At 38.5% G+C, this 20,663-nt stretch overlaps 1 protein-coding gene across 1 annotated transcript in view; it reads left to right on the forward strand.

The window, feature by feature from the left end:
- LOC126354301 (activating transcription factor of chaperone) overlaps positions 1 to 20,663 on the forward strand; it is a 50,396-nt gene that overhangs the window by 11,151 nt on the left and 18,582 nt on the right. The window contains exon 2 of the mRNA XM_050003854.1: positions 5,744 to 6,094. Coding sequence (XP_049859811.1) covers positions 5,854 to 6,094 — 241 coding nt within the window. The 5' untranslated portion in view covers positions 5,744 to 5,853. The remainder of the gene's footprint in view (positions 1 to 5,743; positions 6,095 to 20,663) is intronic.

The following is a 20,663-nucleotide window of genomic DNA, read 5'->3' on the forward strand; positions in this document are numbered from 1 at the left end:
TTATTAAAATGAATGCCACTTACAATTCTCATCAGTGAGTTTAAATATTTTATTAATGTTGTAGTTATACTGAAGATTGTTACAATAAGAGTCTTAAGAATAGGGCTGTGGCTACCTACGTGTTTCATGCAGCAATGTTGTCAATGGTCACTGTGAGATGTCGTGGGAAAGAGAAGGGTGTGTCAGCTACTTGTTCTCTGCAGCCATTCTGAGAGCATCAGACAGATGTGTTTTGAAGCAGGAGACAAAGAAATGTTACTTAAAAACCGTTTTGATTGCAATTTTTTTTTTTTTTTTTTTTTTTCATATGACGGTTTCGGTTCATTCAGAACCATCTTCAGATCTGTAAAATTAATGATACTAATTTACTATTTTACGGAAACAAATCTTTTTCATCCTATCTAATCAACATCAAATGTACCAGAGCGTACCTGATATTTCAGTTACAGGAGTAACCCGTCCAAATCCAGCAATTTTCACATGCTACGTCACATAAAATTGGTTGGCAGAGTGCACGTCATTTATATTAATTATAACACTATTACCGACAAGTGGCGTCTGATACATTTGTTACATTCCATTTGCACATACTGTATTCAGTAGATCTTTTTTTTTATTAAAATATGTAGATGTCAAGGTTAAAATCTGTACTGGTCAGCATTAATAAAAAAAACAGTAAAATTTTAATTTTTATACGATCTAAAAACATAGGGCGATTTATATATCTGTGGTGATGGTGTGAACTTTTTTTCCTCTACGGTCTGCTTCCGTATTTCCCGCCATTTCGGTGTTGTGCCGTGGTCCGCTCAGTCGTCTGACGTCCATCGCCGCAGGCAAGAGGGCCGCACAGGAGGGCCCCATCAACGATGCCAGGCACTGCACGCGTTTTCCGGCTTCTCCACCGCGCACCATCTCTCATCCCTCGGCCTGGATCTCCACACACAACAGTTGTCATCTTAGTAGGTCGTCATAAATGCTAAAATAGGCATTATGATTCAATTCGCTTTGCTCGTTGAGGATTAAATCCGGATCTTTATTTTTGTGGGTGTATATTTCAATTTCTTCCAAAGTGTTAAGGAACCGTCCCTTATGAGCTCTATGCAGGATGTCTAAATTGTGTTCAATGTTCGTGACTGAGTGCTTTGTTGCAGCCATATGCGCCCCGTACCATCGAAGTAAAATACAGATAGGCATATTTTACTATGATGGTATACAGGCTACTAAGATTGCCAACAGGAAGTAGAACAGGAGTTAAGTGTTTTAAAACAAGTGGCCGTAGCAAACGGATATACGTGTAAGCAGGTGATGAATATTTATAGGAAGATAAAGAAGAGGTAAATGGAACAAATAAAAGGAAGTCAAGTAGCAGTTAAGAGGAACAACAAGAAAAAATATGTAGCTCTGACTTACAATGGAAGAATTACAGATAAAATTGAAAGATGCTTTCGTAAATCCAACGTTAAAATAGGGTTCCGAACAAATAACACGTTAAAATTGAAGCTCCGGCATAGAATATGTAATAGTAGGAATAAATTTCAGGATTCAGGTGTATATAAGATCAAATGTAATGACTGCTGTAAACAATATATGGGGCAGACTGGTAGGAACTTTGAAACCAGATTCAGGGAGCACACCTACTCTCAAAACAAAACAGCTTTTGGGGCACATATGGCTGTGGCAAAGCACTCAGTCACGAACATTGAACACAATTTAGACATCCTGCATAGAGCTCATAAGTGACGGTTCCTTAACACTTTGGAAGAAATTGAAATATACACCCACAAAAATAAAGATCCGGATTTAATCCCCAACGAGCAAAGCGAATTCAATCATAACGCCTATTTTAGCATTTATGACGACCTACTAAGATGACTACTGTTGCGTGTGGAGATCCAGGCCGAGGGATGAGAGATGGTGCGCGGTGGAGAAGCCGGAAGACGCGTGCAGTGCCTGGCATCATTGATGGGGCCCTCCTGTGCGGCCCTCTTGCCCGCGGCGATGGACGTCAGACGACTGAGCGGACCACGGCACAACACCGAAATGGCGGGAAATATGGAAGCAGACCGTAGAGGCACACCATCACCATAGATATATAAATCGCCCAATTTTTTTTTAGATCGTATAAAAATGATGATTTTACTGTTTTTTTTTATTAATGCTGACAAGTACAGATTTTAACCTTGACATCTACATATTTTAATAAAAAAAAAGATCTACTGAATACAGTATGTGCAAATGGAATGTAACAAATGTACCAGACGCCACCTGTCGGTAATAGTGTTATAATTAATATAAATGACGTGCACTCTGCCAACCAATTTTATGTGATGTAGCATGTGAAGAAAATTGCTGGATTTGGACGGGTTACTCCTGTAACTGAAATATCAGGTACGCTCTGGTACATTTGATGTTGATTAGATAGGATGAAAAAGATTTGCTTCCGTGAAATAGTAAATTAGTATCATTATTTTTACAGATCTGAAGATGGTTCTGAATGAACCGAAACCGGTCATATGAATAAAAAAAAATTGCAATCAAGACGGTTTTTAAGTAACATTATAAAATCACTGATTGCTGTTATCCCATAAGACATTATGTCTGTTTTTGCAAAGACAAGGAAATATCACCACCTTCTCATGTGAATCTACCACAACCTCAGAAATAACAACTCATGCAGAAAGAAATGATCAAATATTTTTGTCGACCTTAATCATAAATTGAGTTGATCTTTGTTTCACTCACAGCAATTTAAAATGTGCTAATATCTCCCAAAATGACAACAGGCTCATAATTCATAGTATGTCCAGAAAGAAAATGTGAAATATTTGATAATAAAGTGTTCATTAATGTAATTACTGCTCATTTCACTTGAAGCAATATAAGATGTTTTATTAGGTCCGCGTCTATCCACACACTCATAATTTGTGGCATGCTTGGGAAAAACAAATGAAATATTTGTTATGACAAATATTATTAATTTAATGTTTTCAAGTCAAACTGTCAAATTTAAACCTAACTGCATTCTTGTAATTAGTGATGTAATAACAGAAACTGTCAAATATTTGTGGAAACCACTATGGTGAATAGAATTGATGCGTATTGTAGGATTGAGAATCCTGAACAGAAGAAAGCAAAAATTAAACTGAAAGAAATTTTATTCCTGTAAACTGTAAATCAAAACAGCAGCACTCAAAAAACATAAAAATTGATCCGAATCATTTTGGTTCTGCTTCCTCCACACGTGTTTCAACAAGAAGCCTTAAAAATGTCTTACAGTTCCTTATGCTGCACAAGGACCATTTAATGGCTGCTAATATTCCCTCTGTGGTATGAATATGTGCTCGTGTCATCCTTAAAATTCAATTTGTTGTTGACGGTGAGATGCTTAAAAGCTTTGTTTTTCAGGCATTTACACATTGAAAAAACTCAGAAATTATCGTTCTCTCAAATGATTTCCAGCATAACAGCTTTTGACCACATGGCACAACATGAAAGGAACTTCGTTAAGATCCTCTCTGTGTGCCTCCAAACACTCGGCAATGTTTATTTGTGTCCCCCATCCCGAACTTTTTTTTTGCCAGACTGAGGTTTGTCAATCTCAACCTTGTTCACCGCCAAGTTTGTCATTCTGTCACGGGCACATTTCAACACAAATATCCCTACAAAATTGCCTCCAATCAACAACAGTTTGCTTAGCCAACTCCACTTAGTGGAATATAAACCTGGATCTGCACTTACACATAACACAAATATGTCAGCTGCAGAATTGCACAAATTTTTTTTTCCTGCAAACCAGGACTACTTCCAGATGGAACACTTCAGAAAGTGGCTACTTCTGCTGCATATCCACACTACACCATTGATAGTAACTGTAGACTCTTTTCAGAGCTGTTTTTCCACCACATTTCTTCCACAGTGATACTATGAGACACACACCACTGCATCATGTCGCCATGGAGCACAAAGTTATTGACCTGATTCCATTCTCAGCCATGATCAGAAAAGATATAGGAACAAAACTACAAATAAACGATGAAAAACAGTGAAGAAGAGAATGGTTTTGGCTGCATGAAATGGATGCATTACCAACTTACGAGCAGCAGCAAAAATACTGCCATAACTGCCACTGGCTCTGATCTAGACTTCAGCAGATTTTCACATAAAATATGTTTCATAATTGTGTATAATTTATTTGTAGCTGTTAATGAATGACTTACGTACTTGAGAACTCAGCGACCTAATGTTAAATATGTGCAATCTGCAAAATAGCAAGCAGGTCTCTGAGGAAAAAGTCATTCACTGGATGCAAGCTGACATTATTATTCCAGTATTACACATTTCGGACATTGCCATCTCGTATATCCGCAGAAAACAATATAAAAATACATAGCTACATATAAAATAAAAATGAGTTGCAAAACCAGGATAGTGGGCACACAAAAAATATATAAAAAGTCATTAGAAGAAATATTCCTAGATATGAAAGTTGTATGTTGTAGTAGTAACAATCATAAGCAGACTGATAAAAGGTTGATGGTTGCCATAATAATTTACAAATTTTCAACACCAGGTGGCGTTGATGTGGTGAGAGCAGTACTAGATAGTGCCAAACTGTAAACTACATATAATTCACAAAAATGATTGAATATAATAACAGATGATAAGTAACAAGCAATGTAATACAGGGCAACTGGAAAAGTACAATTCATAACCTATTCCAAATAGAACCTAACATCAACAAATGTCAATGCGGGTATATTAATCAACAGGTGGAAAAAAACAATAATGTAATAATTATGTAAGTATTATACAAGAACATTATGGGCACTGCAGTACTATCTGAGCTGTGCAAACCAGTGATGACATGCATATTGGCAAAAGGTATGAGTCAATGAATATGAACGGGATATAGGAGCCTTACGACAGTATTTTTTTGCATGAAAGCAACATACCCGAAGTATATTGGAATATTATAATAAAAAATTATTACATTATACAAAGAAAATAGTAAGTGCCACATTGCTGCCCGGCATTGCAAACAAGAAATAGTCTGTACATACTTAGGAGATATTAAAAGAAACAAAACAATGCTTTAAAACAGATCCTTGCGAAAAGAATAAAATCACCATTAGGAAAATTCCAATTATAAAGAATAAATGCATCATGAAAAGAAGTAAAACACATGCAAAAGGATTTGTTTCTAATATTTTTTCAAATATATAGAAAATAAAATAGGCTGTTCAGTTACAGAATCACACCCTAAAAAGAACTATCGGCTCATTGTGGAAGTACACAATTAAATTGTAAAAAATGTGAAGAGAGGGACTTGGGAGACGAGCAAGGGGAGTGTCAGTTAACAGGCTAACACACTGAAAGGTAGTCACTGACTTGGTGTGTACATTACACATATACAGCAAATGAGGTGGATTTGGGGGAGGGGGGGGGGGGGGGGGCGAGTGGAAAAGGTGTAATACAAAAACAAGGGCTGTGAAATATATATAAAAAGAAGAGAGAAACATACTATGCTGTGCATCCAACAAGTCACTAAAGATCATAAAGAACCATTTGTGATTAGAGTTGATTTGCTCATTCAGGATGTTATGCAGACTGTCAGCATTTTGCAGGCTACACATATTTTCCAAATTGGTTGCATACCTCCTTTGTGACTTCATGATGCAGCTACACTCCTAATATCAAAACAATTTAAATAGCAGGAAGCTATAGAAATGCCTTTTATTTACAGAGCCAATATGGCGTTTTATATTCAACCATCTGTCGTCCAGTCGGCAAAGGACGCATTTTACGGACCAAGCAGCGGATCAGGTGTAATTACCCAATACATATCGCAAGAAAATGGAGAACACAATGTCATTGTACAGTCTCGATTGGGAGTTGAAGCAGGAGCCCCTGTGGAAGCAGGAGCCCTGTTCGCCATCATATGTCACCCTTGATGGCAATGATGAGTGCTGGCTGCCCAATGATGATTTAGCAAATACACAAGAAGAGCCTTTCCATCAAAAACAACTTTCACGTGGGGAGGTTGCGGCTAAGTTACTAGAAGACCTAGAAGATCTCACAGAGTGGATCAAGTGTGGTAAGTCATTTTCAACATCTTTAGACCAAGCATTTTGGCTGATTTTCAAATAAAATGTTACCAATAAAGTTTTAAAATGTATTACTTCTGCTAAAAAGACATAGTGAATGTTATTTTTTACAGGAAGCATTGACTTGTTTTTGGAACTCATTCTTCAGTGTGTGTTTGTTCATTAGATAAAGAAACTAAATTTCAGCTGTTAAGGCTTCTTGTGCATGGAAAAACCACATTTGATTCATCAGAGTGAAAATAGCAGGTAGTAAGTTTGTATTCCTGCTGCATCACAACCAGTTTTGGATATTACTGGATATTCCTTTTTCTGTTAGCAAGGTGTGCTGTGGCCCTGATCTAGACTTAAGCAAATTTTTATAGAAAAATATGACTCAGGCTTGCAGAGAATTTGTGTGTACGTATTAATAAATAAGTTAAGTGAGATGGTAGCTGTGTAATGTGATATATACAATGTGAGGTGGGGAATATATTTTGTTGTGTGCTAAATGGGTAAATAGCCTCACAATACCTACACTAACACCAGTGCTAAATCAATCTGAAATACACCCCTACAGACACATGTTGCAGAATGACACTACTGGCTGGGAGTGCATTGTACATTGTACCACATGTTTCTTACGCACTTGTCACTTTAAAAGTTGGAAATGGCATCTTTCCAGAAATAACAATATATGTCACTTGTGTTTTACTGGCATTGGGACTTTATATGCCTCATCACATTCTATGTGGTATTTATCTTTTCATGTTCCTGCAAATGTGCTTCTGATTATTTTCAGAAATGTTGGTTCAAATGGGGTATTTGAAATGGAGATTTTAGTGATTTGCTAACATTTTGCATATTCAGGTACAGGGCTTTTTTGTGATTTTGAAAAAGCGAGACAGTGGACTGTGCCTACTTGTCAATTTACATCTTCTTCCAGTTAATAAGTTTTTTGATGCTGTTTAAAATCAATGAATTGGAAATTGTTTGATTTATCAGTTCTCTCTCTTCAGCAGTTACACTATTGACTAATTGTCTTACAATTCAAGCATTATGATATTTTGTTTCATTATAGTGTGGATGGTAAAAACAAAAAAAGTTTGTTCATTTCAAACCTTGGTGATTTTCATTTGTTCTAGAAATGTGAAAAGTGTTCTGGTTTTAATTTGATAACAAGTTAGAATACTGGATATATCAGTAATAAACCACCAAACTACCTGAACATAAAACAATGACTTTTGTTGTGAAGAGGCCTCATGAAAGTTTTTGTATATTTAACAATACCTGAATATTCAAATTGCAAATTGTGTTACTGATATACTTGACATAGTATATATCTAAATCTACAATAAATTTCAACACATCTTATGGCAAAACTTTTGTCAGTTACATGCTACTTAGATCATGCAGGCCCATTACAGATATTGTCTTCAGTTGAAAATATAGTTCTGTTTTTTTTCCTTCGTGATGCTTCTGCTGTGTAATGTCAGTATCCATCCATGGTAGTAGGCAAACGGTGTGTTTAAATCATTTCATTATGAATTCACTTGAAGTAGTATTCTGTGCTCTAAGGACTTACCATCACTTGCATCTTCTTTCTGTGGTGGGGAAGACCTCATTGCGTTTCTCTTGCATGTACCACAAAATATAAATCTCAGATTTGTAACTCTGTTCTTCTTAGCTACTCGGAAATTTTTTCATATAGAACTGGAATTTGTTAATGTGTTTGTTAACTGATACCAGCTGTAGACGAGTGCTGTTGTGACATTGTTTTCTTTCTTAGACACAGTTATTTGGGGCTTCTGCTACATGAAAGGTAATGAATGTGAAGTTTGTATGAAGCATGTAAACTGCAAACTCGTAGACTTCAGCAAACTCATGGACTAAGCAAAGTCATTAGCTGTACAGAAGCTACAATTTACCATCCTACATTGAAAGTGAGTAGATTGATTTGTTGATTGATAGCCACAAAATACAAACACTAATGAGCTAGTGATGATGGATTTAAATTTGAAATCAATGGCTAATGACCCTTCATCTGCAAATGTAGTACAGCCCTATGTTCCTTTAGTGACAAATTTGAAGGAAAGCTTTGTTTCAAGTGCATGTGGTAAATTTCAGAGTATTTGATTATATTGTTGCTATCCCTTCCTAAGATTGTTTCTGGCTGATTCTTCAACTTGTCAGTTAATAGGGGTCAGTGATAAACTAGCAGTTGATTATTGCACTCCATGTGCTCCTTGGACAATCTGTTTCATAGGTACAGAAGCTGTCTTGTTGTGTGTTGTAACTTACACCGAACAGTGAACCAAAACCACATCTGTTCATGAAGTTATATTTTTCTCTTACGCCTTCAGTTTTGTATAAAAATTGGAAAGTCTTGTTTTTGCAATAATTTTTATAAATGTTTATATTTCTGCAACAACTGTCACAACTCACCTGATATTTATAAATTAATTCTGTGGAAGGGACGTTGATATCTGAAATAACGTTCAACCTCATCCGAGATGTGTTCAATCAGAGTCAGATCTGGGGCCTTATTCTATATCGTTCATACCGATTGGTGCAGTAGGTTAATCTCAGTAGCGATATCATTTTCGGTTCTATATCCAAATTTTCTATTCAGTAAGCTTCTGAGACCTGTTACCAAACAGTCCTCCCGCCGATTTTTCAACAACTGTACTGAGATGTTTTGGATTTTGGTATGGCCCTGTCATTCAGTTAGCTGTTTTTTTTACACCTATAATTCATTATTTTAAACATATTGAGTGGTCTTTGCTTCGGATTTAGTGATTGTGTTCTTAAAGAATCACCACAGGACACCTCTGGTTGGAAAGGGAGTTCATAATAGACTATTTTCCTTTGTTAGAAATATGGTAAGGTTAGGTTGTTACTGTGAATGATTACAACACCCAGAAAAGAAAAAAGTTTTCGGTCAACATTCTCTCAAAATACCTGTTATTTTTATGAATACCTGTTATTTTTATGCAATTAAAGAGTTTAAAGATCATTGAATATCAAGACATCGGTTCTGCTTACGTATATTACATGAGTGTTAGCTGAAATTACTAATGACTTCATGTACTCTTTTCCGCAAATGGTTTACTTATTAATTATTGAAACACGTTTAAAACTTTTAAGTAACTATGCAAAAGAATTTTGTGAAGTCTGATAGAGGAAACCTTCCAAAATTTCATGCATTTATGTCTTACGTGCGCATAATTCAGCAATGAAGTCAACATGTGTGTCTCTCTAATGGAATTACATAAAAAAGCGCCATCAGCATGCGAGCTGTAGTAGCGTGTTGGTAAGGCGACAAATTGGCATGGTGAAGAGCATAGGTTTTTATACTGCTGGATGCGAAAATATTTTTTTTTTTCCTCTTCCTGTTTGCAACACATTCTGAGACTTTGTTCATCGTCAAAGTTAAGCATTTTTCTGAAATCTTTGTTGTAATTTACATGTAAGAGCGCACTTTCTCAGTAACAAGCATCTCCGATTTTGTGACTTCCATATGATTAAGAAATGAAAGATGGAGTTATTGTACATGATACAACTGAAAGTGACATTTATACTACTTCTTCCCACAAATAATTCACCATTTTTTTTTGTTTCGGAATACGTAGCGATTTCCAAGAGTGTGGCCAGACAAGAATCTAAGAGGGCAACATAAATTACTGCGAATAAAACCAGTAGCAATCATCTTTATACTCATTTGTCACAAGTATTTATCTGCGATCGAATCCTTAAAAACAGTAGACCGAAATGAAAGGTTCTGGCCACAATATTTTCAGACTATACCACCATATATGAAACATTTTGATTCATCAGATGCATGTTATGAATTAAAATGAACTTCTATAACTGCACTTGCCACAAGCTCTCAAAAAGGCGATTTTTTAAATGTTGTTTTTATGAACCAAATCGTTTGATCTATCATGTAGGGAAGTAGTCTACTTCATCATCTGGATCTCTAGTAGTGAACTGCAACCACATTCTATGCATCTTCTTATTCTTTGACAGTCTTTTAAACAATTTTTCGGGTTGGTGAAGATGTGTTCCTCCTATGCAGCTAATTGAAGGCAGTTCATTCCCATACACATTTCGCTTCTTTTATTTGTGAAGCATCATCATGAATAAAGGAAGTGAAATGCGTATGGTAATAAACAAACTGCCTTCAATAAATTGCATACATGGAACATACCTCCATGAATTTTGAAGCAACCAAGGAACTACTGTAAACAAAGAAAATGAATTTTTCGGGTGTTTCCATATATTTATTTGTACAATGTAGTACTACACTCCATTCCTAACTCAGATTCCAAAACAAGATGTCAATGTGAATGACAATACAATGAAATAATGTGACATTTATGATAGTTTCCAGAACAGAGTCAACATTCTATTGTTAGCATGCATTCATAGAAGCCCGGGGTCAGCTAAATTTGAGCAGTGTTACGTACTTATACCACACTTTTTGATACTGTGAAGAATGGCATGCCTGTGTCGGCTGCTAGCTGCTTATAGAGTTCATGGCGCTCCAGTGTACATGTGCAGATCTGAGGCAGATTGCTTTTCATTCGTTGGTGTGAGGAGAACTGACAACAGTGTTTTGGTTCGCTAGGACCATTTGGAATCTCTTTCGAAATGCTTACCGAATGGTGTTGGAGCTATGTTTCGAAAAAAAGTCCATTCGGTGCACTCACGTGCCAAAACAATCAGCTAAGTGGAGGAAAGATACAGAATATGGCCCATAGCAAGAAGGGAAGGGGGGGGGGGGGGGGGGTAGGCAGCCATTGTTTTCCTCAATAGCTTCGTCATACTCCTGGCCTTGTGACATAGCACAGATTATTTTGTTGAAAAATAACACTGTCGTTGGGAAACGTGGTTGTCATGAAGGGGTGTATGTGGTCTCAACCAGTGTACAATTCTCCTTGGCCGTCATGGTGCCTTGCCCGAGCTCCACTGGATCAATGGATCCTCGCGTGAATGTTCCCGAGATCATAATAGAGCTGCCGCTAGCTTTTATTTATCCCATAGTACAGGTATTAAGGACTGTTTGCCTGGAAGACATTGGATTTGCACCCTCCCATCAGTACAATGAAGAAAAGTATCAGGAGTCATCAGGCCTTGCGACATTTTGCTAGTGTGCCAATGACCACTTGATCATTTCAGTCATAGTTGCCAATGTCGTGCTGTTAACAGTGGCACATGCATTGTTTGTTGGCTGCGGAGATACTTCGTTATGAGTTTTTGGTGCACTGTATGTTCAGACACAATTGTACTCTGCCTAGCATTAAAGTCTGATGGTAGTTCCCCCACAGTGTGCCATCTGTCCTTTTTAACCAGTCGGCCCAGCCTAGGATGCTTGATGTCTCTAGAGAGGGTGGCCACTGGGTCCCACAACATCTGGACGTGGTTTCACCACGTGTTGATACCAAAGCATTTCTTGAACACCCGACAAATTGTGTAGTTTCTGAAATGCTGGTCCCTAGCTGGGTGGTTTCCATAATGCTGGTCCCTAGCCTCCGGGCTATCACAATCCACCCATAGTCAAACTCGGACATTGCGTGCCTTCCTTATTATACATATGGACAGCACATTCACAGATATTACATGCATCGTGCTTGTGTCTGACTAGCTATCATTTCTTGGCAGGTGATGCTGCTATTGCATGCATGGGTTTGTATCGACAGTGGGTCAGTGGTCATATTGTTCTGGCTCATTAGTGCACTTCCTCCGAAAGTCACCATATGGTGCTGCGTGGTGGAGGGTATTCTGTACCACTGCTAGTCATTTCCTTTGCTGTTCCACTTGCAAATAGAGCGAGGGAAAAATGACTGTCTGTATGCCTCTGTACAAGCCCTAATCTTCCTATCATTATCTTGGTTCTGATGCGAAATGTGTGTTGGCGGCAGTAGAATCGTTCTGCAATCAGCCTCAATGCGGCTGAACCAAGTTGTTTGAGGAGTTTGAGAATGTGATTTTTCTACTCCAAGTTCATATCAGTATGAACACACAAGAATTTTGAAGTTTCTACCCAGTTACATTTTCCTCGCCATTGTTACACTTATCATTCATGTAGCCCTACATTCTCTCTTTTCGAAATTGATGGTGAGACCATTTGTAGAAAGCCAGTCGGTGATACTTCTAAGAACTTTTGTTTACTATTTCTTTTGTTTCTCTCTGTATGCTTTGACTGATTATAACACTAGTGCGAATGCTGGAAAGAACTGATTCTTCCTGTTGTATATTAGACAGAAGGTCATTTACATATCTGGGGAGTAGTTGTGCACCTAAGATTGAACCTTGGGGAACCCCATATGTTATTTCACTACAGTCAAAATTATGTCCACAGGCTGTGTTGGTAGAATTACTAAGTACAACTTCCTGCATTCTTTTGATTAAATAAGAATTATCTGTTGGTGAGTATACCAACAGTCCCGTAAAACAGCAATTTATTTAGGCAAATACTGTGATTCGTGCACTCAAATGCCTTAGATATTTTAATCCAAAAGTCAGCTGCACTCTACTGTGACCTACAGCTGGATGAAGTTCTTCTCCTCCTACTTCATGTAATAAGATAATTCTCTCCCCCCCCCCCCCCCCCCTCCCCACCACACCTAGTTCAAATTGAGTGTGACCTGATTCATCATAAAGAGCACAAATTTTTGCCTCCTGCTCAGATACATCTGCATCTACATTGATACTCTGCAGTCCACCGTACAACACATAGTGCTGTTTTTCCGGTACCATTATTAGTGATTGCGTTTCCTGTTCCACTCACAAGTAGAGTGAGGGAGAAAGACTGCCTATATGTCTCCATATACCCCTGATTTCTCATATGTTGTTCTTGTGGTCCTTACGCGCAACATATGGTGGAGGCAGTAGAATTATTGTGCAGTCGGTTTCAAATGCTGGTTCTCTAAATTTTCTCAATAGTGTTGTTCGAAAAGAATGTTGCCTACCCTCGAGGGATGCCCATTTGAGTTCCCAGAGCACGTCCATAACACTTGAAATTTCTAACCTACCAGTAACAAATCTATTTGGTCACCTCTGAATTGTCTTGATGTCTTCCTTAATCTGACCTCGTATAGGTCCCAAACACTTGAGCGACACTCAAGGATAGGTTGCACTAGTGTCCTAGATGTCCTCCCTTGCAGATGAATGACAGTTCCCCCGAACTCACTCAATAAACCGAAGTCAACCATTTGCCTTCACTACTACAATCCTGCTATACTCATTCCATTTCATATTGCTTTGCAACATTACAACTAGATATTTAATGAAAGTGACTGTGTCAGGAAGCACATTTCTAATACTGTACTCAGGCATTATGGGTCTATTTTTCATACTCATCCACTTTATCTCACATCTTTCTACATTTAGAGGTAGCTGCCATTCATTACTCCAACTAGAAATGTTGTTTAAGTAATCTTGTATCCTCTCACAATCACTCGATTGTGACACCTTCCCATAAATTGCAGCATCATCAGCAAACAGCCAGTGGCTACTACATACACATCGTGTCTAGTCTTGTTGCTGCCTCCACCATCACCCTTCCCTCCACAGACAGAGGCAGTGGACTGTAATCATAGTGTTGTGTAGAACAGCATTTTTTTTTATCTGGGAAAGTTTATGCCTACAAGAAATTACAGTTTTTAAAAGCTCCTCCTCCTCCTCTTCCACCACACCCACCGCCACAACTATCACTATCTTGTATGGCAGGATCTGCTTGGAGCAAAAGCCTCCTCATATTGTTTGGGCTTCTCACCACTTTCACTACTCCAGCCCAGTGTTCCCCTCTAGTGTGAGTACTTTCTTCCACTTATTTTAACTGCTCATCCCTTGGCCTTTCCCTTGGTCTCTGTCCTTCCATCTTCATCTTGTGCATCTTCCTAGGCATCCTCTCTTCATCTATTTTCTGCACATGCACATACCATTAAAATGCCAGTTTACTCTGTCTTCTCTTCTAGGAATTCCTCATGGTTCTCTCATAACATGTCTTTCCTGTGTGTGTTACACCTATCCAATCACTCAAAATGTCCATTTCATGTACTTGCACCTTAATTTTTCTCTTCCTTTTATGACCCACATTTTTGGATCAGTTAACAGAAATTGCATATTGTATATTTGATGTGTCACTGTCTTACTTTTTTCAGATGCTTTTTTTTTCCACCCCCAGTGCAGTAATTATAATGCCAGCACTCAGAGTGTATGTCTTCCTGGTGCACATACTGCTCAGTTTGTGAATACACAATTCTGTCTTGTTGCTAGTTCATGTGAGTTTTTTTATCACAAAATGTTTTCCTGTTTGGTCTGTGTAATGTTTCTCACAATTATCAATTGTAATATTGTTAACATCAGAACTGGTGCTTATTATTTATAGTTTTAGTGTCACGTCAGAGACAGAATTTTAAGTTCCATCACTTTTTTGGAGGTGTAGCCTTTAAGCCATTTTCAAAGTGAATCACTTGGAAGATTTTTGATGTACTTCACATTGGGGAGTAATCTTGCATGCATCAAAGGTTATACTGTTGGTAACAAGATTTTCAGCCATAGATAAAACTTTATGTATCTAAGAATAAAACAAAGCAAGTGCAGAGTCAGCAAGTCCACAGTTCTTACAGAGTATTTGGTTCTTTTTTGTGGAGGGTATATTTTGTAATGCCAGAACTGAAGATCTTAGACCAATATTTCCTTTGACAGCTTTGAACTTTCGTCTCAGTTGAGCAGGTTGTCTGCTAATAGTGGTATATTCCATCTGCTGGGGAAATGTCAGCAAACACAAATTATTAAGTTCTATGTGGTTTTAAATCCAGTTTTAACTTTTAAAATCCAGTTTGGAATATAAACAGTTATGGAAAGGATTTATTCCTACTCATCATAAAAGTGACACATTGGGTTACAGACAGGCACAATGAAAACACTATTAGACATTAAGTTCCCAGATAAAGCCTTCATCAGAAATGACAGAGATACACACATTCACACAACCAAGCACATCTCACACGCACCTGATCACTACCTCTGGGTGCTCAGGCTAGACTGAAATTGAAAACTTTTCATAAAGGAACAACAAATTTTAGCGAAGGGGAAGGATACAACACATTTTCCCCTCATGAAATCATCCCCACTGAGCTCCAGTAGGCTAATGTCTCTACATCCTTCACCCAACAGTTTCCATATACAGTACATATGTACTGTTCGTGATTTCCTTTTCTTTTTCATTTGTAAATGTATAGCTATGGTGTTCTTTTAATCATTGACAAAGGTCTCCTTAGGCACTTGTGGGTTTTATTGTTGTTCTCAAGAAGGTGTAGTTATCTACACTGAAACCTGGGTTAACACTTAACGCTAGGTGCTTTTTTCGCAATTGAGGCGGGTTTTTAGTTTATTAATAAAGTTTCCACCCCCTTTGTGCTGTCATCTCCTCCCAACTCATGTACCCATCCTGCACTTCTCAACCGTTGCTGGAATGACTTGAGAGCCCAGACGACAGGCATTATTTGTTCCAACGTGCACCAGAGCCTGCAGCTGGTTGCACCGTGTTGCCTCAATAGCTACTACTTTAGCATGTTGAATGAGGCCCCCAGGCATACACAGTGAATGCACCTGGTGTCCTTTCCTTTCCTTTGCTGCTATTTCCCTGGAATCGTTTGCCGTGTGTTTCAGTTGCTGATGATTAACACTGTTCTGTGTTTGCCTCCTCTGACACCAAAACAGGTTTCCCCAAAATAGGTAAAGGAAGTGACACTGGCTCAGTATGAGTGAAAGACAGCACCTCAGACTTGTTGGTTAGTGGGATGCAGTGAGTCCTCCCTGCTTTGTCCATCCTCTACAGCCCACCATGACAAGTCACTTGCAGTCAAGTGGTTGATTAATGACAGATCCTGTGCTTTCTGCAGAGGAGACATGATACACAGGAGAGGATACTCCGCTCATGTCCAGAAAAAAACAGAAAATCCTGAATGACTAGAGACAGGACATTTATTTTTACAGGACATGTACTATAGTATGTTCTGCAGAAATAACTAGCATTTGAACCATGACAGCGTGCAGCATCAATACTGCAGCGCAATGCCACCTATCAGTAAAATGTGCCTACGGCTCTTATTGTTTCTAAAAACTGATGGTAAAGGATCAGTGTGACTTAAGCAGACATGCAGAATGCCTCACAATTGTATGCACAAACCGTACTGTGAAATCAGCGAATTTGACATAGGGTGCATTATTGGCATGAGAGAATGTGATTTATCCATCCAGGGAACTACTGCTCATGTGGGACAGTGTGTTTCGGCATTGCAAAGGTTGTGTGCTGAATGGTTCATGGAAGACTGTAGGACACAATGAGATACGACAGGTCGCACAACCCGTACCACCCCATGCGAAAATTGACACCTCATCCAAATGGCATTACAGGACGGATCTCCATCATCCTTAGTTCTGGTGCAACATTGGAGCATTGTAACACACAGTACACTATAGGGGTGACATTCTGTCGCTGTTTATTATGGCATGGGTTACATGCGCATTGTCCACTTCTCTGTCTAACTTTAATGGATGTGGAAGACGTCACTGGGGACAGGAATGCCATAAGACAGTGTTTTCAGACGAACCTGGGTTCTGTCTGTTTGAAAATTTTGGTTCACCAAAGATGTGCAGGAGCAGCAGCACTGTGACTGCATTCACACAAGAGATATGGCACCACCTCGAGACGTTATGGTGCTGGGTGCTATTGGGTAAAACCACAAATCACAATTGGTGTGTGTCAAGGGCACTGCGATCAGTGTGACCTACATGAATGACATCCTGTGACCAGTAACCATATCCCTTCTGCACAACACCTCGGACACCATTTTTCAGAAAGACAGTGAATGAACACATGTTGCTGCAGCTGCAGCTTTAACCTTTCCATTTTCTCAAAATATCTGCTCAATTTTACTGGATGCGGTTTCATTATATTTCATACTATTAGAGTATTTCGATGGTTTGTTCGGGTGACAGTTTGCTCCATAACAGCATTATCTGTTAGCACTGTGGCATTCCTGAAAAATGCTCAGCATCATCTTGCCCAATGACTTGTGGGTCTTGTCTATGTTTCTTTGTTTTGGAGTCATAGTGATATACCTCTCACTTGGGCATGATGATTGGAAAGATGTGGTAGTCGTCTGGATTTGCGTGGCATCCCTGCAACATTTATATTGCTGCTTTGGTCCAGAAAGCTTTTGCAGTGGGTGTGAGCAGTCACAGAACCCAGCAAATGATTACTTTTGTCATGTTCAGAATGTGTGCACACTGGAATGGTCTGCAGCACTTATCTACTGTGTAATAGGTTGGTGCATTGTTGTTGCATACTTCCACATCAGATTTTAGTAGATACAGCGTGAGCTGTAGATTCATTTTACTTTTCTTTGGTGTAATAATATGGCGAAAGAAATTTAATTTTCAACTGTTTGGCCTCTTCCTCAAAGTGGAAGTGATTGTTTTTAGCTACCATCTACTCCAGTCGATCAGGCTCTGAGTATTATCAACTTTTTCCCGACTTTATTAAGTAATTGAGCATGTAAAGTTATAAGATAAGCTGTTTTGTGCCCTAAAGCAGCTACAACAACAACAACGTGTTAGTGGTCAGTAGTACTTTTTTGGTACTAATGAAAATGCAGTTGTGATTCTGCATCACAGTCAGTTCATGCTCCAGTTCATGCTTGTGCAATCAATTCTTGCTAGAGAATCCCTCTCCCTCTCTCCCTCTTATGCAAAGCCACGATTGTGGAAAAATACCAAAGCTATTTCTTAATGCAATACTTGAGATTCCTTTATGCTATCCGTAACAACACAGCAGTTAATAAGTACCTTCACTGCATCTAAACTGACATAAAAGTCAACACTAAACATTCTGCACGCATCCTGAAGTGCACACTACAGAGGACACAGTAGAATGACTCGCTTAGCTGGAACGTCACATGGCACACTGCCTATTGCTACTACATATCGTCCCACCATGTCTCCTTACAGCTTTTTTGAATGCATGCCATTATGTTATTAGACTGTTGTGGCCTAGAGGCTGCTTGGTAATAATAATGAGCTTCATAACAAGATCATTCCACTATCTTTTGGATAGATGTGCAGCTATTGCACAGGGATTCTGTAAATGATGCATTTGTTTTTAATGTTCTACATGTACAAATATGGTTGATGCATGAATAGAACCATAAACACTGAGTTTTTATTGTGCCCCCCACTTAGCAATGAGAGTGCAGAACCTTGACAAAATGATAACAAAGCAAGAAGGAGTTTCTGTGTGTTGGAGAAGACTGTGAGAACTACCTCTTACCGTGACATGTTAGTTGTGGTTCTTTCCACAACTGTCTGCTGACACCGATAATTTCATCTTTCAACAAGACAGGGCATCCCCTCATTGAAGGATTGATGCTTGTCACCAACTACACAACAAACTTTCATATCACTGAATTGGGCATAATTGTGAGGATGGTGTGGCTCAGTTCTCTGGGCTCCCCAGGTCACCTGACCTAAAGTCTTGTGACTTGTTCCATTGGGGATACATTAAGGACTGTGTTTAGGTATCCCCACTGCCAAGAACACCAGAATAGCTCAGAGGATGCATTAATCCTGCTGTGATGACTCTTAACAGGCTGGTGCTATATAAGTTATGGAATGAATTAGGCCATCACTTGGATGTTTATGATATGACCAAAGAGGTAGTCATAGAACAAACTTGCTGAGTTAATGGTTCTGTTGAAGCATCAGTCATATTTCTAAAATGAATCATTTATAGTAGCACAGCATTTGGACCAAGAAATTCAGTACTTGGTTTGTTCCGAGAAACTTTGGTGCGGAGGGGGGAAGAGCAAGGAGAGAAAGTATATATTTCATTGCAGAACTAAATCGAACTAAAAAAACATTGACTCTTTTTTTTCCTAGTGAAAAAGACCATATTATAAAACAATTTTTCATTTGGCAGAAATGTCTTAGAGAGCAACATATCAAAAATCTACAACAGGTCTACATCCAGACTCTGCAAACCACTGTGAAATGCATGGCAGAGAGTACGTCCCATTGTAACTTTTATTATGGTTTCTTCCCTTTTCTTTCACATGCAGAGTGTGGGAGGAATGATTGTCTTAATGCCTCTGTGTATGCTACAAGTAATTATTCTAATCTTGACCTCATGATCCCTACATGAGCAATGTGTAGGGTGTTGTTGTATATTCTAGAGCAAACAATTAAAGCTGATTCTTGAAACTTTTGTTACTTTATGCCTATCTTCAAGGGTCTGCCACTTCAATTTCTTCAGCATCTTGGTAATGATCTCTCATGGGTCAAACCAACCTGTGACCACTTGCGCGGTGGCCAAGTGGTTCTAGGCGCTTTAGTCCGGAACTGTGCGACTGCTATGGTCGCAGGTTCAAATCCTGCCTTGGGCATGGATGTGAGTGATGTCCCTAGGTTGGTTAGATTTAAGTAGTTCTAAGTTCTAGGGGACTGATGACCTCAGATGTTTAAGTCCCATTGTGCTCAGAGCCATTTGAACCATTTGAACTACCCTTCTCTTCACATAAGACAAAGAACACAAAGGAATTAAGTGAGAGTGATAAATTCAACAAAAACATAATCTGTGGTGTCATTTTCCATTTCAGTATTGTGTCATTGGAAAAGATATTCATTAAGTTGTGGAAATATTGCAGTACCTATGCAATAATACTTCCTCGTTGTTCACCAGGTTACTGTGGGTTTTTAATCCGAACAAATTATGCTCTAAGCTCTCAAACTTGTTGACTGTCAAAAGCCCACGTGTTGTGAAATAAATTATTGTCAGCTAAACGTTTTTTCCCCTTGTAATAATCTTTCCACCAGTTATTGGAATCCAAAATATTGAGGATTCAAATTTTGGCACCCGAAACTCAGCACTTTGTTGTTTAATTATTACTTCATTATATGTGACAATTTCTGTAGTTGTAATCAAAATCTTAATTGCTGGGAAAAAGGGATGGTCTCAAATGGGAAAGCAGTGCATTTTCTTGTTGAAGTGTACACAGTCACTCGGAGCAAGACAAAATCAAATCACTGTGCAGGTTCCAGTTTTATCCTAAATAACCATCATAAACAAAGCAAAGATTATTGAAGGTATAAGGTAGAGATTCATTTGTGTGTTTGAACAACATAAGAACTCCATTGGCTCCTCCTTTTTCTCTTCAACATGATAACAAAGGAAATGTTAACCAAAACATTTAATGCTTAGTTGTTGCAGGTAGCAGAAGGCTGGAACAGAAATTTTTCATAATGGAAGTTTCTGTATAAAGACACATACGAGAATTTGTATGTCACCGTTACCTCAACGTAACTGTTATACATTGCAGTTTCCTCATAGAATGTTTTTGCTCTTCATTTGTGAACTAGCAGCTCTCTTTCAGGTATTTTGCTCATGGAATGAGACACTGAAATGCCTCCATATGCAGTAGGAGCTCTTCACATTTCAATTAGATATCAGAGTGGGATCAGCCAAACTACAGGTTAAAATTTTCATTTAGAGAATGAAGATAAAACTCATACATC

The sequence above is a fragment of the Schistocerca gregaria genome, chromosome 3 (assembly GCF_023897955.1).
Source record: "Schistocerca gregaria isolate iqSchGreg1 chromosome 3, iqSchGreg1.2, whole genome shotgun sequence".
NCBI lineage: Eukaryota > Metazoa > Arthropoda > Insecta > Orthoptera > Acrididae > Schistocerca > Schistocerca gregaria.